At 36.6% G+C, this 26,308-nt stretch overlaps 3 protein-coding genes across 6 annotated transcripts; 2 read left to right on the top strand and 1 right to left on the bottom strand.

Annotated features, from left to right (window-relative positions):
* The first annotated feature begins 1,060 nt into the window (after window positions 1–1,060).
* Window positions 1,061–4,626, top strand: rpz5 (rapunzel 5). Of its 2 annotated transcripts, XM_081389252.1 has the most exons (3): window positions 1,158–1,225; window positions 1,757–1,863; window positions 2,870–4,626. In XM_081389252.1, exon 3 carries the CDS (start codon window positions 2,915–2,917, stop codon window positions 4,094–4,096), a length of 1,182 nt encoding a protein of 393 aa, XP_081245378.1. In that variant the 5' UTR covers window positions 1,158–1,225; window positions 1,757–1,863; window positions 2,870–2,914; the 3' UTR covers window positions 4,097–4,626. The 2 variants fall into 2 exon arrangements, with proteins under 2 accessions (XP_081245377.1, XP_081245378.1); XM_081389251.1 differs by lacking the exon at window positions 1,757–1,863 and having other exon boundaries at window positions 1,061–1,225.
* A 364-nt stretch (window positions 4,627–4,990) lies between these two features.
* On the top strand, window positions 4,991–12,866 carry rpz4 (rapunzel 4). Of its 3 annotated transcripts, none has more exons than XM_081389253.1 (3): window positions 4,991–5,291; window positions 8,443–8,503; window positions 9,619–12,866. In XM_081389253.1, exon 3 carries the CDS (start codon window positions 9,645–9,647, stop codon window positions 10,818–10,820), a length of 1,176 nt encoding a protein of 391 aa, XP_081245379.1. In that variant the 5' UTR covers window positions 4,991–5,291; window positions 8,443–8,503; window positions 9,619–9,644; the 3' UTR covers window positions 10,821–12,866. The 3 variants fall into 3 exon arrangements, with proteins under 3 accessions (XP_081245379.1, XP_081245381.1, XP_081245380.1); XM_081389254.1 differs by lacking the exon at window positions 4,991–5,291 and adding an exon at window positions 5,294–5,471; XM_081389255.1 differs by lacking the exon at window positions 8,443–8,503 and having other exon boundaries at window positions 5,164–5,291; window positions 9,619–12,860.
* A 4,267-nt stretch (window positions 12,867–17,133) lies between these two features.
* Window positions 17,134–20,777, bottom strand: LOC308704410 (uncharacterized protein). Its single transcript, XM_081388656.1, has 7 exons — window positions 20,366–20,777; window positions 19,358–19,588; window positions 19,128–19,241; window positions 18,857–18,913; window positions 18,546–18,749; window positions 18,138–18,257; window positions 17,134–18,033 (listed from the first exon to the last, which is right to left on the bottom strand). Exons 2-7 carry the CDS (start codon window positions 19,529–19,531, stop codon window positions 17,968–17,970), a joined length of 735 nt encoding a protein of 244 aa, XP_081244782.1. The 5' UTR covers window positions 19,532–19,588; window positions 20,366–20,777; the 3' UTR covers window positions 17,134–17,967.
* Window positions 20,778–26,308: the final 5,531 nt, after the last annotated feature.

The following is a 26,308-nucleotide window of genomic DNA, read 5'->3' as shown; positions in this document are numbered from 1 at the left end:
TTGCATAGTGCGAGATCTAACAGTGACATGAAGATTTGAAATGCTAATGCCAGACCCGCTGTAATCCACAACAGCCCATTATTGTCCTTCTACAGACGAATCATTGCATGCCAGCGTGTCCCAGCGACCGCTTCAGCACAAAGCCACTGGTTTTGTCCGCCTGCCACACTGAAAACAGAAGAGTCTTTCTCTGCCATGTAAAGCAGTGTGACGGAAATGACCTAGAAGCATCGTGCCCCCAAGTGCTGTTTTCACACTCATTTCAGATTGGCAAGTGTTGCTCCACAAAGTCTCCTAAAAGAAGGACAATGTGAAGACAACAACTTATTTATGTGCACTTTTTCTAAATAGTAATAATTTTGCCTTCTAATGCATGGTATCAACTACTGTTTGGGCCATTCAGAGTGTGATATTATAATTACTATGGATGCATATGTCTTATATATGTGATTTTTATTTATGACAGCACAAATATAGCAACATAGCAACAAAACATTTTGTCGTTAGGTTTTTGGTTTTAGGCCGTTTCCTTGAACTGTTAGATTGTATATTCTTGTTTTCCTATTTTTGTTTATTAATAAAGTCTACAGCCTGAATACGTGACAAACATGGCATTTAGTGCAGTCAAATTGATTAATTGCATCTAGCATAAAAGTTGTAATAAAAGTATAAACATACTGTCATTTCTACAGTATATACTGTATATGTGTGTGTGTGTGTGTGTGTGTATATATATATATATATATATATATATATATATATATATACAGCATATATTATATAAACCAATTTTTATGTTAGATGTGATTAATCGTAATCACTAAATATATATATATATATATATATATAGGCCTATATATGTGTGTGTGTGCACTGGCCACTGTGAGTGCCTGTACCCATGACAACCCGTGTAGAAAAGCAGAGCATGCCTCATGTTTTATAAGGGAAAGGCTCTACTAAGCATTTCTGGGACTATCTAACTACTACATGCTGATTTTTCTCAAAGAAGGAATGTTTACAGGATGTAATCTGTCTGTGTGCCTGTCCCTCATCTCTACAGTGGGCTCGGAGGAATGCATGCAGGGGATGGAGTTAATCTGAAGGGGGAGTGCCGCAGGGCAGAGTCTATATATACAAGTGGACCCTGGGAGGCTGCTGCTTTTAGGCACAGTTGGACTCTGTTGGAACACTAGAGAACACATCTATACATTTCACCAGACTAACGGTGAGTCTCCTTATTTTTTATTTTTTTTTGCTCTTTGTCTATTTCCATTCATTATCCTTCCATTTCTCTTTTTTCATCTTTGGTTATTTTATTTGTACAACTTCAAAAACTTCATAGAGCCAAGGATAAAAAAAATATACACAAATAAAAATAGCTGGCCAGTGATCTATGCTTTTAGTTATCATTTGTCATGAACAGTTGGAGATGACACTTTGTGAGAATCATTGTGATGTGGATGATAGTCAATATTGACTTAAGTACCACATCCTGCCATATTATGTCCAAATAATACTGGATGTTGTGCTTAAGTCAATATACTGACTGCCACAAAGCTCCAAGCAGCATTTGGATAGAAATAAGGGACGTGGCTTTGAACTTAAACAGTTCCTCTTTTTCAGAATCAGTTGGTTGGTTCCTTTCCTTTTTTTCACAGAGTAGAACTATCAAAAACAGGGACTTCTTGTACAAATTGCTAGACTGGATTTCTTTTAAACTATTTTCCTATGTTTTTTTTTTTTTTTTTTTATGAAGTCATTTTCTTTCTGAAATCGGACACATCCTGGAGTTTTAATTTCAAAGCCATCTTAATTATTCTTACAAAGGAGGACTTGAAACAATCAGGATCATTGTATTGTTCAGTAAGTATTGTTTTGCTCCTAATTACATTGAGATTAGAATGCTCTTTTAAAAGATGAATTGTTGAGTCATAAATTCCAAATATGAGTTCTACATGCTTATCATTCATAATATTAGCTAATGAATTCTCATAATTGTTCACATAACCCACTAAAGCATTATGTAAGACATTATTGGACAGGAGCCAAATTAAGTCTTTGATCTTTGAAATATCAAATGTCAGGTTTAGTCTTGTATATTTATTTGTGCTTATTTCTATGAGAAAATCTGAGTCATTTTGTTGCCTGCTGTAGAACACGGTTTCACCGCAGGACAAGTGTATTGGTTTCAGATTTTCTCAGATCTGGGTGTGCCTTTTTTTCTGTATATTGAGTCTTGGGAAATTAGATACGAGTGTGAGATCATCTCCCTTGTGTAATCAAAGTGCCCAGAAAAGTCCTGAAATGCTAGCTAAAGCCATCAGATATATTCTCCCACCCAGTAACCCCTCCTGAAAACATCTGCTTTGCTATACATATGGGGTTTAAATGCTGAATTATTCTCCAAAGAAGAGGAGAGAGCAGCTCTCCAATTCACACCAACAGTGTGCTCATAATAATAATAATAAACTGTGCTTTGAAGCACAAAAAACGTTTAGCATATTTGCTTTTAATTCTTATAGTAGACACCTGATCTCAATGATCTGCCTTTATTGTTGTATAATTTGCCGAGACTTAGCTGGCGGGTAGTAAGGTGGAACAGGACATGCCCGAACAAGACTAGAATTTTTTCTTTTTTTTTCTTTTTCTTTTTTTTAAATGGCTTGAGCCCATGGAAAACATGTATAAACGTACAAACACTCTGGTATTTCTGCCCCTGTGGTCTGGCTGTCCAATTCATCTCAGGTTACTGTTAAGGTCTCATCCTGAGTAAACAAATATGACCCTTAGAAATAGCCGCATTGATTTCTGTATTGATTTTTATATTGTGGCTTCCACTTTATGATATATATGCCTTGATCTGTTACAGACAAGGGTAAGAAGGATAAGAAGGCCTTCTCTGCTTTGATCCAGGATGAATCGGGTGGAAGAATGGGTTTTGGAGAACAAGGACAAGATCGAGAAAGGAGTGGAAATCATGGGGCAAGGTTGCGAGGTTTTAGCAGCCACTGTGGGACAGTTCCACCCCATCCTGGAGGCCGTGTTTATGGCCTCAGCCGAGATCCTCGGCAACCCGGATGGGAAGGAGGCCAGGTTCCTTGCTGAGCAGTTTGAAAAGATTAACCAGAAACTCGAAGGTATTCAAGATGAAATCGACCAAATCGCTTTGGAGATGCAGCGGACATCCATGAACAAGCAGAACTTTGACCGCGAGGCGAAGATAATCAGTCAGTATGAGAAGTTTCAAGACTTTGTCAATGCTAAGCCCAAGTTCAAGGAGAAGAAGAAGGAGAAGTTCATAAGCCAGTATGAGAACACGGGTAGCGATCTGAACATTGATGCCTTGTACAATGCTGTAACTGGAGAGAATATGTCCGGAGATGCCATACTGGACACGGTGGTGACCACAGAGCAAAGGAGCAGAAAGCCAGTGGAGGAGTTCTGTGCCAGGCTCAAGAAGATATTTGTCATGGGAATTATAGCAGTTATGGGTCACGCCGCCCTGAAAGAGGGAGTGGTAGGCGAGGCCATGGTGAAGAAATGGCAGGATCGCATGGAAGACGTAGAGACACGCATGAAAGCGGCGGTGGATGACTGCATCGAGAATTTCCCCTTGCAGGCCAAAACGGATGTGGAGCATAAACTTCTGGAGCAACAAGCCAGCGTTGACCCAGAGTTCGCAGGATTAATACTGGATCTCCTTGAGAAGAAATACTACTGGGTTTCTTGGTCAGTTCGGGTGTTCAACCACAGTGGCATATTCTTCTGGAATTGGCTCGCTGGCAAAAAGTACCATGGAAGCGGTGGAGGTGGCAACTTTTTTGATCTTCTGACCCCAAACAGCATCAGAATCGTGGTGTCTTTTAGTACAGACCCGAAACCCCTCAACAAGAGCCAGCTGCTAGATCAGATAGAGGCACAGAAGCTGAAGGGAAACATGCAGTCTGTGGCTCAAGCGCTGTGGAAGACTCTTCCCGACACTTTGGTCCATGCCATTAGCTGCTATAAGAAAGTAGAGGAGAAAAACAACTTCCAGCCAGAATGTTTCTACTTTGCGAGGCACAAAAAGGCATACCTGTGCATTCATTCTGAATAGATGTGTGAAACGTCAATCAGTCTTCTCTATATTTCTGATCTTAAAAATGGTTTCATATTATCCAGCATTAGGTAAAGCAAACTGATGACCAAATTGTTGTTGTGGACATACAACGAGAAAGTATATTATTGCTGGTTCTTCACTTTATTTTCGCATGTCAAGGCAAAAAAGGAATATAAAGATAAATATATGTCAGTTACCAAACATAAATGCATTCATTTCAGATGTAAATTGTATTGTTTTGTAGTTCAGAATGCTTTTAAAAGACCAGTTGAGTGGCGAAAACTTCAACGATAGACAGATTATGGGGGTTTGTTGTTAGTCGTGGTGTTTACAATCAAAAATCTTTTCATGTAAACTTTAGATTGTAGTCTTTTCTGGAAAAGTATTATTTCCAAATGAAAAATTATAGTAAGTAATCTAGATAGCCTATATATTCTCTGTAACCCAAGAATCATGTCCATTTCATGTTTATGATATTATGTAATCGCAAATAAAACGACTATGATCTAGAAATTTGTTTCAAAGTATCAACCGTTTTTTTTTATTAAAGTTATGGACCCTTATAGCCTAGGCTACTTTTTATTAAATGTACTGTATTTCAATAAGTCACAGCCTCGTTTTCACTTGCAAAAATAAAATGTTTACCTTAATAAGGTTCATATTTTAAGGGTAATGTATGGAAGACTTATACAAGAGACTGAATATTTTAAATAATTTCCCTTAAAAAAACTTTCTATGGTAACCAAAGCAAAAATTAAAGGAAAAACTTAAATTCTTACAATAATAACAAAAACTGAACTATGTATTTTTTGTGGGATACTGTGGTAAATTCTAAGAAATAAAGGACAATACTTCATTCTCTTACAACAGTAACAAAATTTGTAGCTTACTATGGTATTTTGGTGTAAACTGGTAGCCTACATTTTGTAGGGGGTTAAAGGGCAATTCTGAAATATTTCTCTTACAAACAAAAAACATACACAGGAATTTTGCTGGAAACTATGATAAAATGGACAATTTTTGTAAGGGGTAAAGGACAATACTTGAAATTCCTTCAGTGTGTAGTAGTTGAAGGGTGTGCCACGAGCTTAGAGAAGAACCAGCACATGATCAGACGTCGAGCGAGACAGATCAGCGTTAACTTTTGCTTTATTTTATTCTATCCCATTTGAGATCGATTGGAAGGTAGAAGGTGAGTTTGTTTCATAACAGTGCTAATTTGTTCTCTAGTCTAGACGTCAGTTCAGTTCAACGACGGTTTCGTTGGTCTCTGTACGCCGTGGTTTCAGTTTTTGCTCATGAAAAGTTTTTAGGGCGTTTCTCTTCACAGTCTGATGTCCGCCTGTGACATTTTCACCAGCTCGCAACATCGGTATGTTTTAAACACGAGCGAGTTATAACCGATCGATTATTCTGGCAAAAAAAAAGAAGAAGAAATTTAATAATCTTCTCTGTAACGTTAATTTAAACTCATTTGTTTTCGTTCTGAAGAACTCAGAGGGTCCGGTTTGTTTGACAGTGATCGTTGGGCTGCAGTCTAAACCAGGAAGTGTTTCTTTTGTCAACAATGATTGTATTAACTTTGCCAGCCTGATATTTAACTAGCCTAACGTTACATTTTATCTTAAAGGAACATTTCTGCATATGTTCCAGTAGAAATGTGGTTATAAAATGCTAAATCCATATTCTGAGGGGGGGAAGAGAACAGATTTACCTTTCTGTCAAGCTTGGTGCAGGCATAGGTGCAGGTACGGGACAACTTTGAGTCAGTCCGTCGTTATCGCAAAATAAAGAGCGACTTGTTTCGTATCTTCATAAAGCCGTTTATTTTTGCGAAAATTATCAACTGTCATTATGAGTGTGCACTGTCCCACGTATTATAGGAGTACCACGACTGCTTATCAAACAAACATACAAATAAATAAACAAATACTATAAGTTACTTTTATACTTTTGAAGTAATACAAATATTACTTGTGAAAGATTATTCGAATCAAATTATGTGTAAAGACCACGAAAAGCACAATTAGAAGTTTTATAGACGGGCAGTCAGATATAAGATACCCTGAACAATGGTTTTGAATACAATATTTGACGGGCCTGATTGAGAAGTAGGCTACTGATTCACTAATCAGAATCAAGTATTCAATGTAGGCTTGAGACCATTGCTGTGTTCGAAATCCCCACCATACCATCATTCACTATTCCCTACATTACTCCACTAATATAGTCCACTTGAAGGAGTTGATGAAAATGAGTGAGCCGGAAGGGATTCCGATTTTGCAGTTTGTGCTTTCTGTTTAATAATAATCATTTGAAACACCAAACTGGCAGATCCCTAATGAGAAGATTTATCTTAAACTCTGCCATGGAAACTACTAGCATATACACCTTAATTAAACAATGTAATAACAAATTAAAAAGGAATTTATGCCTGTATGATAATACGCTGGACCAGCGCAGTTTGGAAAATGGATGGATGATTTGTTTCAGCTGTAGGCGCATCAGTATACATTGGTTGTACATTGGTTGCAGTGCATTGTGGGATGGAATGAGTTTACTCAATAACGTCCACTAGGCCTATATGGTTTCCGACACCATTACAAATGGCTGTCCCCTCAAATAGTGCCCTATTTAAGGGTATAGTGAGCGATTTCAGACACAGCCCATGAATCAATCCTACACTGAATAAAAACCCAGACAGCAATATAGCCTAGTGTTGGGATCTCGGCCTACACACTATGTTGCTGTCAATCAACTTGGATGTTTAAGTCATTTGAGCTTAAATTAGCCTACATTAAACTGACTTAAAAAAATGAGTTGGATCTTGTATAACTTATAAAAAAAAGTTTGCTTAAAAATTGCTTAACTTATTTTGATGAGTTAAAGCAATATAGCCTAAAACATTTGTTATTTGTCATAACTTATTGATCATATAATTGTTTACAGATAAGTTTTATCAGATGTCTTATAGGTATGCGAATGTTCTGGTAAGCTATAGCTAAAACGATGAAAAAAAAATGAAAACTGAGAATTGGAATAGTGCTATTTTGATTTGTAACCCACAGGACTTTTCATATGTGTGTTCATATGTGTGTTAAGAGTTCAGCTGAGGATAAAAGATAATGGCCCCACTTAGTGTATTAAATTAGTCGTTCATTTTGTATGATCCATGGCATACCAACATATCTTTGCAATTTTAAATTACATTTTAAATATACTTACAAATCTATTTTGGTTTGTAAGTAACATGATTGCTTGAATTTGTGGTATTTTGTAACACTGGAATTTTGTAGCTACTGCCCAGTCAAAAAGAGCATAATGTGTGTGTCTGGAGAGAAGCTGACATGGTGTTTTCCTTGTCTTGTTTCCATGGTTACTGCTGAGGTGCTTTGGAAAAAGGTTCTTGCTCAGCTAGTTGAACTACCCTGCTAATTATTCCCACACCTGTCTTGGCACTAGCCAGAAATGTTAATGGAAAATTATCAGTGGTTTTGCTGGATATTACCTAAAGAATCTTGCAAGCACTTTGCTATTTTCCCTTTACTTAGATTGCACAACAATAATGATTAGTGATATAAATGCAAATAAAGTTTTTACTTAGGTTTTATAAAAGAAAAAAAAATCACCTTTCTTACAATATACCGCACTGTATCGTATCTCAACCCCTGTATCGTGATACAAATCGCATTGCCTGATTCTTGGTGATACACAGCCCTAATTAACGTTTTATGGTATATCAAAAACATTTATTCAGGCAACTTTATGTAAGAGAATAGTGTATCAGCATTCTGTTTATTTAATGTTACACAACCAGTCAAAAGTTTGCACACACTTATTACTCAGTTAATTTTTCCACATTTTCAAATAATGCTAAAGACATTAAAAAGATTAAACAACAAAATTTACTTTGTTTTATAAAACAACTCATATAAAGCCCAAAGCTTCAGATCACAAGACATTAAGTCAGTCAAGTATGTCCAAACGTTGGACTTTTAGGAAGTGATAATACGACCTAACAAGCTACTTAACAAAAATAGTGTTGCATCATTATTATGGAAAAGGGGAAATCCATTCGAATTGTTTCCAATTGAAATGGTTGTCCTCTCTATTGTTGCATATTGCATACTGTGTGACTAATTGCACTTACATTATTTGCCAGGTCGTTTAGTGCATGTTTGAATTGAATGAATGCATCTGGCCCATGTCTTTTATGTAAATGAAGGTGTGGTTGTCAGCCTCTTTTAGCATGTGTACATACACCTGGTGTGTGTTGTTGAGGTTGTGTTGCTGCTTTTATGGTTTGTATAAAACATTTCTCATTTCCTTTATCTTTTTTTTAGCAAGCCCACCCTGATTCACACTGACAGTTTAAAGATTCAGAGGAAACGAAGACTGACACATGTAAGTTTCTTTCCGTTTACCAGTCTAAGGAGAGAAAGACCGTTATTCACTAAAGGTTTGCATGTATAAAAATGTGAAAAACTGGATAGCAGGTGCACAAATGTCCAAGATTAGTCTTTTAAATGAGAAGCTATTTCATATCCTGTTTTTGACGCTCTCTTTCAAACACCGTTTTGATGGGCGTGCCACACTCAAGGCTTGGAAGTAAACACACACTGCTATGATTGGGTAACAGTTTTGTATATTAAAACCATTTTTAACATTCCCGTCATTACACGTGTGGAATTGTTTTAAAAACTTTTAATGTTGAAAAATCTTGGTTGTGGCAAATAAATCACATAAATGACGAAACAAAGGAAAGAACAGCCAATCACAACCATTCACTGCGGCGCTACTGTAGAAATCAAACGATCTGTATCAGACAAAGCAATAGTGACACATGGTAAAACACTGTTACTCATTACACTGTTGCAACATTACTGTCGGATCCAATGTAGTCTTTACTGCATAATCTTTTATTAATTATTCATTCCTTTTTTTATTCAGTCTCTCTGAAAAGCCTGCGTCAAACTGTGTCTTGTTTAAAAATGAATCCACAGTAAGATAAAGCGAACAAACTGATCTGACTGGAACGTTGTTAAAAATAAAATTCATCCACACTTTCTTAATTTTAGGATCACAAGGAAGGCAATGCCAAGACTGTGTTTTTCCACAATTTGCCACTTCAAAACGTCTAGTAATCCTCATAGGCGTCTATATTGTTTTGTAGCTAAAGTAAATTCTGTGTTTGTGTCTCTCGTATTTACTACATGACATGCGTGAATCAGTGGGCGGGCCTAAAGAAGCAATGACTTAGAAGTAGGCGTTGATCTTCTTCCGCAGAGGCGGTCTTTCGTTGTAATAATGTGATAAAATCCGAAACTAGTCGTTTTCTGAGCTTGGCTTCAATAAAAGCTGTTTTCTGACTAACGTGGAAGTTTTGAGTTCTGAAACTTAAAGGATATTTTGTATCCTTAACATTCTCTTTGAATGTTGAACGATCTCTTATATGTCAAGAGATCATGACCCCTTTAAATGGTAAATTTCTAATTATGTACTGATCTTATTTTACACAGAGACATCTTGCTGTTGAAACTGAAAGATGGCCCAGCAGCTGCAGAAACTTGTTGCACAGAAGAAGGATGTTGTCGAGACCGTGATGGAAGTGTTTGAGCAGGGCGCAGAAGTGTTGGCCAGCATTGCTGGAGATCTGTTCCCTGTGTTCTCCATCGCAGCTCCGATTGTGAAGCTGGCGCTGGATAACGTGGAAAGCAAAGAGGCCGAGTACATGAAGGAGCAGTTCCAGAAGGTGCGTGACCGCCTGGAAGTTGTTTCTGAAGAGGTCCAGCAGATAAACCAGGAGATCAAGAAGAGCGGGATAGATGCCACCTACTTCTCCGTGGAGGAGAATCTGACCAACCAATTCCGCAAATTCATGGACGTCCTGAATGCGAAACCTAAATTCAGAGATGTCAGAAAGAAAACGTTCCTGGATCACTTCAGTAAGACTGGGGGTGACAAAAACTTGCACACTCTGTACAATGCCGTAACCGGAGATAACTTCTCAGGAGAGTCTGTTCTGGAAATCACTCTGAATTACGAGCAGAAGAGCCGCAGGGCGGTGGAGGATTTCTGCGCTACGCTCAAGAAATTGTTCTGCGTCGGTTTGATCGCCTTACTGGGACACGCGGCGTTGAAAGGCGACGACGACGAGGAGAAGTTGCTTCAAGATTGGAGCGAGAAGATGAATGTGGTCCAGTCTAAAATGAACGTCGTGATTGAAGACTGCATCAACAGCTTTCCGTCGCAGGCCGAGCTGGACGCCAAACGCATAGTGAGAGACCAAAGCGACAAAAGCAACCAGCAACTGGCCGACATTCTGGTAGAGCACCTGAAAAAGAAGTACGACTGGGTGTGCTGGTCAGTCCGCATCTTTAACTCCCCCACAGGCATGTTCAAAAACAAGAAAGACTTCCATGGATTGACGGGAAAGAGTCGCTTTCAGGTGCCGGCGTCGGATGACAAGCTAAACGTTGTGGTCTCCTACAGCGCCTCGCCTGAACCCGTCGATAAAGCCCAGATACAGAGCCTGGTCTCGGAGCAGAAGAAGCCCTCGATGACGCCGATGGCCGAACTGCTTTTTGATACAATCCCTGTCTGTGTGGTCCACACAGTCAAGACCTCATGCAAAGATTTAGGCTTCTCCAGCAGCTTCTCTGATGAGCTGCACTTCTTTGAAGAGTTCAAGAACTTCTATGTCTTTCTTCATTCTGCTTAAACTAGGCAGGGAAATAGAAATACTATGATTACAGCTAAACAGCTGTTGGAAGATATTTTCACACCATTAAACCACTATAAAGAGTGTTTAACCTCTGTAAGGTTGGCACTTTCAATGACCAAAATCAACCAATGTACTATTTTTTTTTGTCTTTTTTCCTAGTCTTAGCCTTCATCTAAGTTATAAATGGATACTTTTAAAGGGGCTATATGCTTTTTTCTGAAATTTAAACTCGCGACTGACACCTGTGGCCAAAAAAACGGAACTGCTCTTCCTTTCTGCTCGCTCTCGTACGTGCACACTTCACAAGTCATCCGCTGCAAAGAAGTCAACATTATGTTTACAGAGGTAAGAACAGTCAAATACATATATTGTTTGAGAAACTAAGTTTGTTTGCTGACTAGCGGTGGTGGCAGAGTGATCTGAAACGTTTAACATGAACGCGCTTGACGTCACATCCGCAGACAGCGCGCGAAAAATCCGACCCGACAGAAAATAGGAAAAATAGGATACAGGCTTATACGTGCACCCACTGTGAGCTGACAAGGTGTCAGTATGCTCATCAGGAGATGTTTGAGTCATAAATGGTAAAATAAAAAGGCTATTGTTACGTTTATTTTGGGGAAACAGTTGCATATAGCCCCTTTAATGTATCAGATTTGTTTTAAATATCAAATTTGGGCTTTTACTCCCTTATTAGTGTATACTGGGTGATGGTAGCCTATCATTTAGGCTGGTAACACAAGTAGAGTAGACCGTCCACGTTCCCTGATTGTATGCAAAATGTTTGCACAAATGTGTTTAAAAGTTATGAACACTTTGAGGAAGAACTAATTTCTAGATTTGACATTCTTTCACATCTTTGACAAAAACACTTCTAGGTATCTAGATATTCCTAACCTTGAGCTTATAAGGTTAACCTTAATATTTGTTTTTTTAAATACTTTATTGTAAGTTTTTAACATAATGTACAAAGCAATGAACACAAACAAAGCATCAAGAATGAAAAATAGCTTAATAAATTAAATAAAATAAAGAACAAAAAGGTGGGCTAACATAAGCAAAGCACAGAAAAAGGTTTTTAAATGGTCACAGGAAGAACTTAAGGAAAATTAGTTTTGTTTGTCTGAAATAATCAGTACTTTTTTTTTTAAGATTTAATTGGACAGGATTTATGATTGCAATGATGCAATCTATTATTGTGCTTAATCTATTTCAGATTTACTGGCCCCTAAACGACATGTAAAAACAAACTTACACTTACGGTCTCGTTCTAAGTGGACAGTTCTTGGCCATAAGTTGCAAAGTAAACCAGACACAAGTGACAGAGTACTCTGTTGTTCCTAAACTGAAATGTTCAAAACTGTGGGATCAGTACCATTTTTGTTTTTTAAAGAAATTAATACTTTACTTAGCAAGAATGTATTAAATTGATCAAAAGTAACAGTAAAGACTTTTATAATGTTACAGACGATTTCTATTTCAAATAAATGCTGTTATTTAGAAATGTCTATTCATCAGAGAATATGAAAAAAAAAGTTTAAAAAGCACAGCTGTTTTCAACATTAATCAGAAATGTTTCTTGAGCACCAAATCAGCTTATTAGAATGATTTCAGAAGGATCATGTGACACTAAAAATTCAGCTTTTAATAAATGCAGCCTTTGTGAGAATAAGAGACTTCTTGCAAAAAAACATAACATTACAGACGCCAAACTTTTAAACAGGAGTGTGTTTGAATGATAAATAATCTCTGCTTCTTCTTTTTGGCGCTGAACAGCAATAACAGTCCTGTAGTCTAATAAAACGTCGTCAAAGCATGTCGACATGAAATCAAAATGGACTCTATTTACTTCACTAATGGATGATTCCAAATGAAACTGTCAAAGTAAAATGGGTCAGATGTTTTCTTTGGTGTCACATAGAACAATATCTAGAATATATAAAAACCAAGCATTTGGTTGAGAGCACACTTATTGCTGACATGATGTAGTACACAAACTACATTTTTCTTCTGATATTGTTTAATAAAAACAATCCATCAATCAGTCTGCATTTCTTTTAGTATTTGTGTCTTTGTGTCTTAACATCCTCACTGTTCAAACTTTCATGGCAGAGATACAGAAATCCCCCCCACCGCCACATTATTGGATTTGGACACATCAAAGATTCTGTTACACACTGTTTCTGATGAAATCTGATCACTTGTGAGCTCTCACAGATGAAAACATTTCCATACATAATCTGTTCTGCACTTCTTACAGTCTTTGGACTGTAGTTACTCGAACATTACACTCAGGGTTTGTTCTGAATCAAACACCAGGAAGTGTTTTATAAATTATTTAAGTCTTTGATGTGCTATATTATTGGTTTGTACACATATATTTAAGGAAATATTTGATAAAAGTCTGAAAGCCTTCCTTAGACTGTTATGTTCAGCAGTTAAAATTTAACTTGAGTGATCATGACCTGCATATGCATGCATACTGAATAGTTATTGGTATTCCTTGCATATATTTTATAGCCAACTTTACACTGTACAGTGACTCTACAGTTGATTCCCGTGTGCAGCTGACTGATGATGTGAAATGATGTGGCATTTCATTTACACAGAGCCAAGGCTGAAATGCAAGCTTTCTGAAAATGTCAGCATTATTCTTTAGCTGTCTTGCAAGCACTGATATTTCCTTCATAAAATGCCAATCCAGTTCAGCTGAAGTTGCATCAGTTGTTATACATAGGGCAATAATGATTAATACTTTGGTTATTCATCTTCTTTTAGACAACAAACTAGTCGTTGCTGGACAATTGTGATGTTGTACGTCCTCCTTTCAACTTCGTGTTTCACTGGGTGAAACAGATTTACTGTGAAACACCCATCAAACCCTGTAATTATGCAGAGGAGCCACAAACGGATCTATTTTTATCTCAGGATTTGTCCCACCCTTTGACAGTGGTAAAAAACAAACCTAGAATAGAAAACAAAAATGCCAAAGCTTTTTATATTTAAAAGCAAAGACAATATTACAACTGAACAAAAATGTATATGAAAACACTGCTAAATAACATTTGATGTATAGACAGAGGTGTTGTCAAGAAGACCAATCTTCTGAGACAAGACCAGATCATTTAAGACCCAAACCAATACCAACCACCCTGTTGAGGCCCCTTGGGTCTGATCTCGTCTTTGTCTTAAAGGATCTGGTCTTGGTCTCAGAGGTTTGGTCATGACTACAATTCTGCTTATAGATGGGAAAATGAAAAAATGGGAAAATGATCTAAAATACATAATAAATGAATGTGAAGAAAATCAAGGCAAAGCATAAGCAATACAAATATTTAACAAATGCACACCTTAAAATTGAAACCTGAAATAGACCTTCAATCAAAGCAATAATTATGATAATCTAGCCAAAGTGCTATTATGCACACTAAATTGTTGACGTCTCCTCGCTGAAAAGACCTCTACCATTCCCTATTGCACAGCTGCTTCATTGGTCACGGAGGAAGACATATGTGGCGTTTCACCACATCTCCTCGTCGTCATACACATCTGGAGAGAGTACATATAGCAGCTGTAGCAACTTGTGTCAGTGGTATTATAGCCAACACCCTTTAGTTTACGTCACAGCCCAGCAAAACCACACTTGACAGCTTTTACCACGGACAAAAGCTATGAAGACACTTTCAAAATCAATAAATTCCGTCTATTTCCTTCTCTGAAGACACACCAACAAACCATGATTTTGTCAGAAACAAGTGGCATTTAAAATTTAGGCTGAGGGACATTTTTTTTTACAAATTTTTGGTAATATATTAAAGGCATATAATTTTATAGGCAACTAAGGCAGCATCCAAACCGCCATTAAAGGGATAGTTCACCCAAAAATGAAAATTCTGTCATTAATTACTCACCCTCATGTCATTCCAATCTTGTAATACTTTCGTATCGTATCTTTGGAACACAAATGAAGATCTATTTGATGAAATCTGAGAGCTTTCTGTCTCACCATTGACAGCTACGCAACTATCACTTTGACACTCATAAAGAGATCGTAAAACTAATCCATATGAATTGAGAGGTTTAGTCCAAATTTTCTTAAGACTCGATCGCTTTATATGATGAAAAGATTTAATTTATGGGTTTTATTCACATATAAACATTGATCAGCAAACATAAACAGAAGCTCTACCGAACCTGCTTGATGCGTGAGAACAAACCTCTTACAGAAGCTAAAACGTGCTGCGTAACACGAGAATGAACCTCATTGGTTCTCGCATGTGCTTGAGCTTCGGTTTACCACAACCAATGTGTGAGTTGATGAATGTGAATAAAAATCTTAAAAGATGCCTTAAAACCTTGTCTACATAGGTAGCTCAGAAGATTTTAGAACAGAGCTACAGTTTTGTACAGTTGTACAGTTCAATCTCAGTTTCCTTTCACTTCTATGTGGAATCTCAGAGGGACTTTTGGCCTACTGGTTTATTTCTGTGCAGTCTTGCATCATTATGCAGGCTTAGTAAGGGTGACTTGCTTGTTTTCAGGCTTTATAGGAGTTCCAAACAGTCATAGTTTGTCTCCATTGGCAAGGACACAGGGCCTCAATATGACCTCTAGCAACAGAACGGTAGCAGGCAACAATATAAAAAGTTATGTTTAGGTTTTTTGTTTGTTTTTTTAATCAAGCAAGTCAGGTATGGAGTCATTTTTTAATGAAAATCGACCTATTAGCAACGTTCTTTCCTCTAGAAATGTGTCCAACCAATCAAAAAGAAAGTGTCTGACTGCAGTCTGCTCAACCTCTAGAGGATCATGGACTTAGTCTCCTAGTAAATAGCTTAAGAGATTCTTTTAATCAGAACAAAATGACTTTTCCATGAATATGATTTGGCCACAGTGCCTCACATTGAGTCCGGCCCCATCAGGTGACCTCAGGAACGCAGAAAAACATCACGTGCATCAGGACGGTTTCGCGTGAGATGCAAAAATACATTGTGCAGCCATTTATCGTCTCAATGTTACCTTAGTTCTTCCTTAATGCGGTCTCCATTGAAATAATTTCATTTTGGACCAATTTCACCCTGAAAAAGATCCAATAAATGTTTATTAGGTGAGTGGCTCCAATAGCACACAAGCTCACCCAACAGGATTGGATGCAGATGTGGAAAATCCTCAAGATGCTGAGATTCTTCCTGGTCTAATAAACTGAATATAGAAAGGATAAATGTCTACATAGAGAATAAACTAGAGAGGAGCCAATGGCTCTTGATGTTCAGTGATATAGCATGTGCTTGAAAATAAGCAATCAGTTTTGGCATTTCATTGAAAAATGTCAATAGTGACTTATTCATTTTACACTGGAATATCAATCGAATAATATTGTTCAATAAGTCAGTAGACTCACAGTAAATAACTAATCCATCCAACACACATTCTTAAAACCACAGTTCACCCAAAATGAAAATGCTGGCATTATTTACACATTCTCATGTTGTTCCAAACAGAAAATGTATTAGGTGTGTCATGCATCAAAAATATAGACAAAAATAAAAAGGCGCTGAGCACCAAAACACCCATTTAGAAGAAAAAAATTACCCTCATAGGTCATGAACCTCATTGTACAATTTAAAAAGTGCAATATGTAAACTTGGTAAATTCATATTTATATTATATATACTATCTGAAGGCCCTCGTACCTTTGAAACTCATCGTACACACACTATTCTGTGTCTATCATTGCAAGTACTGATGTTTGGCACCAACGACAGAAGCTGATTCTGATTAACCGAAAGGAAACTGGCCTATAAAATAAGCAAAGAAAAACAAATATTTCTTGATTCAAGCGTTCAACAGCATAAAATCCATCTGGACTATAAATAACAAGATCACAGAGCACACAGACAGTGTAAATCATCACATCATTACTAAGATGTAGAAGTACCAGACAGCTGTAAATGAATTGTTCATGGAAACCATGTCACAGCAAGGAAAAGTGCATTTGTATGCATATGAAGTCACTATATTCTGAAGATGGTTTCAGCTGTTTTGAATTAGTGAATCTTCTGCAAGGAACAAAAGTGGGAGCCAGTGATTCAGCACCACTGTAATCCACAGACATACCTGTGGAAGGAGATCTAAAACCAGATCCCTTGATTCCTTTGTTTGTTCCTGGTCAAGACAGATGTCATCCCAGTGACGTAAACTAATGTAAGCGAAAGGAAGCACATGTAACTGATTACTACAGCAGGGCTAATTATATGCCTCTTATTTCATTTCAGTCTTCTCACAAAAATAATTTCAACTTCAAGTTCAATATTTTTTTTTTCATCTTTATTTAGTGACAAGTCATCTGACAGACAATTATTATAGCAAAAGAAATGTGTACAAAAAAAATTAGTGCAATATTTAATAAAGTGCGCATGATAAGTAGGTGATGAAATTATAAAATCACTTACAAGAATTGATTTGCTTTTAGCATATTAATCTTGTCAATGACAAAATTAACAAATAAAAGTGGTAGCAAACGTAGTAAAATGTAAAACCAGCCTTGAAGGAATGCTTACATTTACACACCATAAAATAGATCCTTTATGTTTATAGCTTTTCAGTTTTGATATTTAGGGTTTCCAGCTCTTATGGGGGAAGTGTTCATGGTGAAAGTTCTTCCCACTTTTGATAACATTTAGCTTGAGGTTCTTTTCATTAGCCTTGGCACAGCTATGAACCCTCTCTTAACGGAAATGATTTGCACAACTCTTGAGCATATTAACACCACCTGCTGGCGGAATCAGCAAATAGCCAAAGATATACTGATAAATCAGGTCAAGTCATTGCGGTTCTGAATGTTTTGTAGCTTTGCATAACTAAAAGGGTCTTGATTTCAAGATCCTCGAGGAAAAAAAAGAAGAGAATTGATGAATCATTTTAAACTTAATATGAACAAATATATATATTAAAAGCGGTGATGCCAAAGTTCTCAAGTCATTTATTTCAAAAAGCATACCTTATTTTCTAGAAGAAATAAGGAAAACACAGTATAAGAATAAACATGCATCAATGTATAATCTGCTTTAAGTCATCGGACTACTATATTGAGAGGCGGTGTATATGCTGTATATATTTGTGGCTTTGTATGTTCTCTCTCTCTCTAACATGCAGGAGCGACAGCGGCGTCTTCCAGGAGCGGCTTGTGAAGTTCTGGATCCTCCACCGACTGCAAAACCACAAACAAACATGAACACACACAGCTCTCAGAATCGCTCATGATCTCAGTGGATTTGACTGATTGTGGTGATGATGATGATGATGATACAGTACCTTTGCATCTTCATCCTTCTTGCACAAAGCTTTCCCAGTCAAAACACAGAAACTGATGGTCACACAGAGCAGAAGGACCGACAACACTATCATCATGATATCTAGTCCTCCGACGATCATCTAGAGATGGAGAAAGATCAGTGTCACTTGAGGAAAGAAATACGGCAGAAACACAAGTTTTAATCCAATTTGAAATATAATTCAACAACCCTCATCCTAAATTGTAAATATAATCCCAGTTATATATTTTCAAATATATTACCTCTTTACCCACTTGAAGTATAGATAATTACTATAGATTAATAGTCTATAGTAACCTCCTTTTTTAGTATAGATTAATTCAACGACTTTACCTATCAACCTTTTTGATTTTACACCATTAATAAATAAAACAAATATAGTAATTACCCGAATTTGATATTTGTAGTTCAGGCAGAGCTCCGTTCTCCTAATCTTTTCAGCGGAAGGCGTTGCAGGGGTACCGTAAGACGAATAATAATAATCAGTATCGCAGTATGGATTGTTTCCCTTAGCCAGGTCCACTGAATACAGCACAACAGCTGTGATAGCCATTGCACCACTGACGATGTTCAGAATCATTGCAATAACCATCTGTAAAACACACACAATACACTGGTGACGCTCAAAATAATTTTTCTAAACCAGAACAGTCCTAAAACATGGATAAAATGTATGATATGGTTTTGATAGACACTTACAAGACAAGGACTGGGAAACTTAGCTCCAAGAATAGTCACGATTCCAACTACAAGGACCTAAAAAGCAAACAAATAAAAAGTGTTTCATAGTCATTCAAATGAAAGGTGGAATTCAGGTTTAGTGACCCACCGGATATTCATGTTATCCTAAACAAAATCATTAAAATGCATCAAAATTAAGGACAATACAACACAAGCAATTTAACTACACAACTATTTTACTACACATGAAAAGATTTAGAAACATAACAATGAGTAAAATAATTCTTACCACACCACCGATCCAAAAACCAGCATTACTCTCCGAAATGGTGTTCCACAACCAAACGCTTTTAAGCAAAATCCCAAACACAATATTGATGACTCCAACTATTATCTGCATAGTCTATGGAATAAAAAATAAACAATTTTGTTTGCATGTCTTGAATAAAATAAAATAAACTTTACATGCAAAAGTCTTCAAATGAAAATATCTAAAAGATGTTTAATGGTTTAATTCACCCCAAGAGCTGTGTGGACGTTCGTCAGCTTTCCTTTCATCTTCTGAGATACGAAACACACTGGACTGCAGCACAGAGAAGCCAGAATCTGACACAGAACGGGCCATTTGCTCTTTGGGTCTGAGGAGACGGTGATGACCGTCAAACCCTCACCCTTAGTGACTGTCAGAGACATGATGCAGATGGAGGTGATGGACTTCAAACTTCCCACAGGTGATACAGGCCAAACTTCCTGTGTAAAGACAGATAAGCAAATAATCATATTTGGTAACAATACATCAATTCAAACCAAGCCTTAGAGGAGAAACAAACAAAGCTTGTTCACACAAAAGGCACCTTTAAGTCTTGACAAGGACCATGACAAAAAGATACAGTTCAGTGAACAAATTATTACATAGCAGGGCATGTTGTCACAACAGGGCTTTTTAGGATAATGTGCCATAATGCTCTTTATTGTTGACACGCTTTTTAACGTGTCAGTGGGGCCCATCAACTGTTTGGTTCAAGGCATTCTTCTAAATATCTCATTTTGTGTTCAAATTCATACAGGTTTGGAACTTGAGGGTGAGTAGACCTAAATTATGAAATTTTAATTTTTTTGGGTGAACTGTCCCTTTAAACTGGAAAACAATTATGATAAACAAAAAAAATTCCAAAATGGAACGGATAAGCACAATTTGTCCAACATAATTTTCAACTAATACACTGTTCAGTTATAAAACAGAGAGAACCTGCAAGAGAGATGAGTTAGTGTAACTGATTATGGAATCCAAATGTGTCAACTTGGCCTAATCCTAATAGAATTCATAGTTAAGGACATTTTTTCCCCACTTTGGTTCTTCTTCCCAAACAAATTCTAAAATACATTGTATTATTGGCACAGCTGTAGTCTGTTGTGTTTATCGACCAGAAATGGAGCTGCGTACGAACATCTACTTCCAGCGTGACGCAGAATTGATACTTTTTCTATTTTATTTCAGAGAGCTCTTAAGAAACAACTCAGACTTACCCTGTGACTAATAGTCCAAAGTGCAGGAACTAGATTTTAAGGAAATGTCGAAACTTTGGAGAGATTTTAGCATAAATGAACTCTACAGAACTGGCCCAAAAACAAACAGCGATGTCGGTGAATCGTTCGTTTGAGTCGGATATTTTAAATGAATCTTCTGAACCGGTTCACAAAAACGATAGTCGCAGCCAAAGATTCATTCACGAATCAGACTGAACCGTCGACAGTCTTCCAAATAAGTAAAGAGTCGTTTATTGCATTTTATTTTAACACATGAACAAAAAGATTTTCATCCAAGAGATGTACATTAATTTTAGCATAGTTTAATGTGAATAAAAATTATATTTAGGTTGTATGCAGGACGTCATAGATCACGTGCTGACGTAGAACGCGATGACATAAATGAATCACTGAATCAATTTTGTGAGCCGGTTCTTTTTAAATGAACTGTTCGAAAGGAACAACTTCCCATCATTACCTTCCAGCCTAGTTTTTCCCGATATGGGCGGAGCTGTTTTCCTGACAGTGTTCTTGATTATATAGAACTTAGGATGGCATACGCACCAATGTAATAAAAAATAAATAAATAATAAAATAATAATTATAGCTACAAAGGTCGTGACTCGTAAATGATTTGAAAAGGAGGTTTAGAGACTTTGAACATTTTAGCTCAAGGTTCTGTGTGGCAGTCTATGCCCTACCTTTATTTATCAAGCGTTTATCAAGCTCTGTTCTGCCTTAACACTTTCTACAGCGACTGAGTTGTATGTGATACAAGCCACCTGGTGGTGAAATCATGCGAGATCAGAGAGATGTTGTTCTTTTGTTTATTTGTTGTTTTTAGTCTCTAACCTTTTTATTGGCCCCTATTTTAATATAATTTAAAGATAGACGTTTCTTCATTTCCATGTCCTTGACAACAATTAAACCATTGGAAAGTTTTCTAGTTTATTCAAAGTCTAAAGAGGTAGAAGACTATGGTCTAAAAAATCTAAAAAGCCGATGATGCTAGTCATTTATTTAAAAAAGCCAAAATAAAATAATAAAAAAACAGCCCAAGTTAACATTTAGTAAACATCTTTAAATACAATTTGTTTTAAAGGAAAGAATAAAGATGTTAAGACTGAATAAGGTAAGATTGAATAAGGTAAGAATAAAGATGTAGCTTGATGGTATTACATTAGGCTATTAAGATGGTATTTCACCATTAAAACGAGACACATAATGCCATTCGATTACAAGAAAAAAAGAATAGCTATGTATAGGCTATATGTTGTGTTTCGCTGTCATTTATTTTAAGTATGAACTTACTTATGCATTACATTAGCTGATTTAGCTAATAACATTTTTTAATTGAGCAGAATGAGAAAGTCTTACAACACCACCGAGCCAAAAAGCAGCACTGAAAATCAGGATCAAGTCAAAAGAACGCAATGCAATGTTTACGACTCCAATAATCATCTGTACAATCTATATATATATAAAAAATAACCATATTTAACAGTTAGACTGAGTTTCATTGTCAGGAATCTCAAATGAGACATCCAAAATTAAAAACACTGCTGAAAAAAACTATGAATTTTTAAAACTGACATCAAAGAAAATATCTCAGAAAATTGAACATAAGTCAAGTCAAGTCAAATAATTTTTATTTATATAGCGCTTTTTACAATACAGATTGTTTCAAAGCAGCTTTACAGAGATAACACAAAATAAATGCAAAAATGTTTGTTTCCAGAAGAAAATGGCGTCACAATCCAGCTTAAGCAAGTTCAGTGATGTTTCATTTTTGGTATAAAAAATGTATTTAGTTCATTTATATATATGTGTGTGTCTGATTCAGTCCGTGTGAACATCCACCACCCTCCCTTTCATAGGTTCGAGGTGATAGTGATGACATCAAACCCTCACCCTGAGACACTGTCAGAGACATGCGTCAGCTCTGATCTACAGTATGAAACTGAAGACTGCAACCTATGCATGTTGAGGAGTTCAACCTTCTTACAGGTAATAATGGCCAAACCTCCTGTGTGTTTTTATTACATAAAAATATGGCAAATGTTTGCCATATTTCTGTAGAGTCAACAAGGAAGGCTCATGCACCAAGCAATTAGTTATATGGAAATCTTTAGTTAATTTCACAGATCTTCAGAAACACAGTATCAGACTTGCTTTATGTGTTATTCTGTGCAAGCTAAGACAGATATACCAATATGGCCACCGAATGAACAGACTGTCCTTGAAAGGGATTCTGGTGTAAGGGAAGTTTAACTCCCTCCTGGATTGTTGAAGGCGGAGCTGAGCGTGATTCTCGTAATGCTCAAGTTTGGTTCGTTCAATTGGAATGTTGCTGTTCTTGAAATTTAAAGAAACCAAATTTATAGTCTGATGTCACTAAAGACAAACAACACTGCTGATAAAAACAAATATTAAGTCACAATGCACAATAATCATTTTTTAGCACATTGTTGCCGTGTAACTATGTCACACAACAGCTCTCAGAATCGCTCATGATCTCAGTGGATTTGACTGATTGTGTTGTTGATGATGATGATGATACAGTACCTTTGCATCTTCATCCTTCTTGCACAAAGCTTTCCCAGTTAAAACACAGAAACTGATGGTCACACAGAGCTGAAGGACCGACAACACTATCATCATGATATCTAGTCCTCCAACGATCAACTAGAGGTGGAGAAAGATCAGTCTGTCATCTTTTGTGTGTCATTTTGATATCTTACACCATGTAATGGCTTTCCAGTAAGCCGTTGCCGTTGATAATGGGAGTGAGCAATTTTAGAACTCATACAAACAGAGTCCATGCAGACAATGCAAACAAATGTCTTTCTTTATTGTGCTCCATTAAATATTGTCTCAAAACTTCTTGTGGCTTTTCCTTGTTCACAAACGCGTACACACAAAGTCCATACCTTGTAGACACAACATACGACTATAATCCACCTTGCACGCTATTCTGCAGTGCGGTCAAAAACGGTGTGCTTCCCAATTACCAACGCACACACTTGTTACTCAGGTGCTCTAATTATACTCATAGACAGTAAAAGAAATGGACACAGCGACCCCATTGGATTCAATGGAGAAAAGTGAAGTCAATTAGAAGCACTCACTTCCTGATGGCTGAGCGAACTGCGCAGACTCAAACTGAGCTTGACGACGTAGATGTGACGTGAGCAACCAGTCTGTCTTCTAGTAGCTGTGCCAAGAGAAATCTGAATCATTCCCTTCCGAAACTTGCAGAGACGGAGAGTGGGAGTAGGAGGTGTCCATGAGCTAGGAGCAACTTTAGCTAAATATTCTGATTGATTATTTTGTCATTTTGCCTCCACGTCCCCCCGATTGCCCGCGAGCTTCTCCTCCTGTCTATTCGCCTTATTCACCTCGAACGTTCCACCGAGCCTGAGGGGTACACTGACCACTTCCGGGAGTTCTCACAACGCGATTTATCTCAGTGCAATGGCGCCTCACGGCTGTGTTCCCCAATGTGAAAAAAATATATTGCATTACAATAAGTGTGTTGGGATTGTCAAAACATTTTTAGTAACTACACTGAATTTTATTAGGTTTAGTGACAACATGTTACAATGTTTACATGGTAGCCTACAATTTCTGGTAAGCTACGCTTTTTTATTATTTCAATTCAATTCAATTAGTGTGATTTGATTTAATATTGACTCATTTGGATAAATATTAGGTATTCAAGATAGGCATTACATTTTCTAAAGAAAAAAACAACTCCCCTAATGCTGTAAACATACAGAGAGACATATCAGCTGGCAGTATTATTTAAGGTTAAAATAACTCAAATTAAATATAATGCGTTTTTTTATTATAATAACAACTTTATTTAATGATATAAGTACAAATATAATAAATATGTAATATAGTAGGCCTACACATATTTAGCAAAATACTCTCTATAGCTCTTTTTTTCTAGCCAACTAACGTGCTATAGCCTCGACAATGGATAATACACATCAGAAGGCATCCTGGTCGTAATTTTAAGGTTAGTTTTATTATATGTCTGGAGCTGCTGAATCTTCCATAGAAGATCGTATGCGTCGGAGTCAAACTTCCGGGTTTGTGTACCCCTCAACGGCGTTCGAGTTTTCAAAATGGCCGCCAGGTGAATAAGGCGAATACGGTAATCTCTCTACTGTGCGACAGAGAGTCGCGTGGTTATGACGCAATCGTTAGCCTATTTTTACAAAAACTGCTTCTACGGGGCCATAGATACAAGGTAATGGAGCCTTTTATAAATTTTCGTGTTTCTTTAGAAATAAATAAAGGACAAATGGAGTCTTTAAACGCCTCAGATGTAAAGTTATTCGCTGCCAAATTGACGCCAAAATGAATGGGAGTCAATGGAATGCTAACAGCAGGTGATGGTCTGCTAATCAATGGCGGCCCGGGGAAGCTTCAGTTTTTTCTGAAACATTACCCCCTTGATTATACTGTTTCACAGCGCCACTCAGTGGACAACAAAAACTTTGCAATACAACAAATGGCTCCTGCACACCATCTAATAAAACTGCATCATTACCTGATTTAGATGCTTGTAGTTCAGACAGATCTCACTATCTTTGGGGGAAGACGTTGCAGACTGCACTTGACAGTATTGTTTATTTCGATTTCCCCATGCCAGTTGCTTTGAATACAGCACAACATCTGTGATTGTCAGTGCAGCACTGATGATGTTTACAATCATTGCAATAACCAGCTGTAAAACAACAACTATAAACTGTAGAAGAAAAAGTTAAAAATGATCTGCAACAATACACGATTCCAGCTACAAGCCCCTAAAACATGAAGAAAATAATTTAGGTAAATAATAAAAGTAAAAAATATATATGCAAACCACCAGATTTTTATTATTTTTTTTATCTGAATTTTTAACTTTTAAGACACGCATGTGTTTCTGTGTTTTTTTGGGACTTTCCATAGACATCATTTTTATATTGAACAAACTGTATTCTACATTTCAAAAAACATAATTAATATGATTTATAAGCTGTTTTTTTTTTTGTTTTGTTTTTTTATATGTCCCCACACAATCAAAAACGTCTGGTATTACTGTAGAAAATTAAAAGGACTTTTAGGCTGACTTGGCTGTAGTGGTGTGGTGGGTATATTAAAACTCTTTCAGTCATCTGTCTCTTTTCTCAATTTATTTTAACATGTAGGAGTACACATTTCCCACTGATGACAAGTGCTTTTAATTGTTGTTTTCTAATTAAACCATAAACAAATAGAAACAATTAATGTAAACACATTAGCTGGAAAACTGACTATTTCCATATTGTCAATTTTTAATCAGATAAGTTGCTCTCGTTGTTTCTTTGCCATGATGTTGGCTTGATGTTTTAATATGTTAAAGTACAATTGAGATTTGATATCTATGGCAGATGGGATGTTTTTCAGTGAATAATTATTTGGGCTGCTCGTCACACAAAGCTATCAAATGGGTTTAGAAGAGTGCACATACTGCATGGACTATTTAATGGTAAATTATGGCCAATATATATATATATATATATATATATATATATATATATATATATATATATATATATATATATATATATATATATATATCCTGATTCCTTCAATCTGCAAAGAACGATGCCATTGTAATTGTTAGGTTTAATGAGAAACAATATTCCAACTGTAAATAAATGTAAATTGTAAATGTTCTACGAAGAGCAGGAAGGCTTGATCCAAAAAAAAAAAAAGATATAAAAAGGGATGTGTGATCTACATAAGAAAGAAAAAAGTAATTGATGTCATTATGCTCAAATGTCACAGAAACTTATTTATTTCAGAAAGCAGCCCTTTTCTTTCTAAAAGTACCAAATATATTTGTGAAAATACTAAAATATGTAACTTCACGTCTATGGTGCAGATGGCAACATGAATCATTTCACT

Source organism: Scardinius erythrophthalmus, assembly GCF_964197995.2.
Source record: "Scardinius erythrophthalmus genome assembly, chromosome: 16".
NCBI classification, from domain to species: domain Eukaryota; kingdom Metazoa; phylum Chordata; class Actinopteri; order Cypriniformes; family Leuciscidae; genus Scardinius; species Scardinius erythrophthalmus.
Note: the sequence above shows the minus strand (reverse complement) of the source record. Positions and strands in the feature narration are given on the sequence as shown.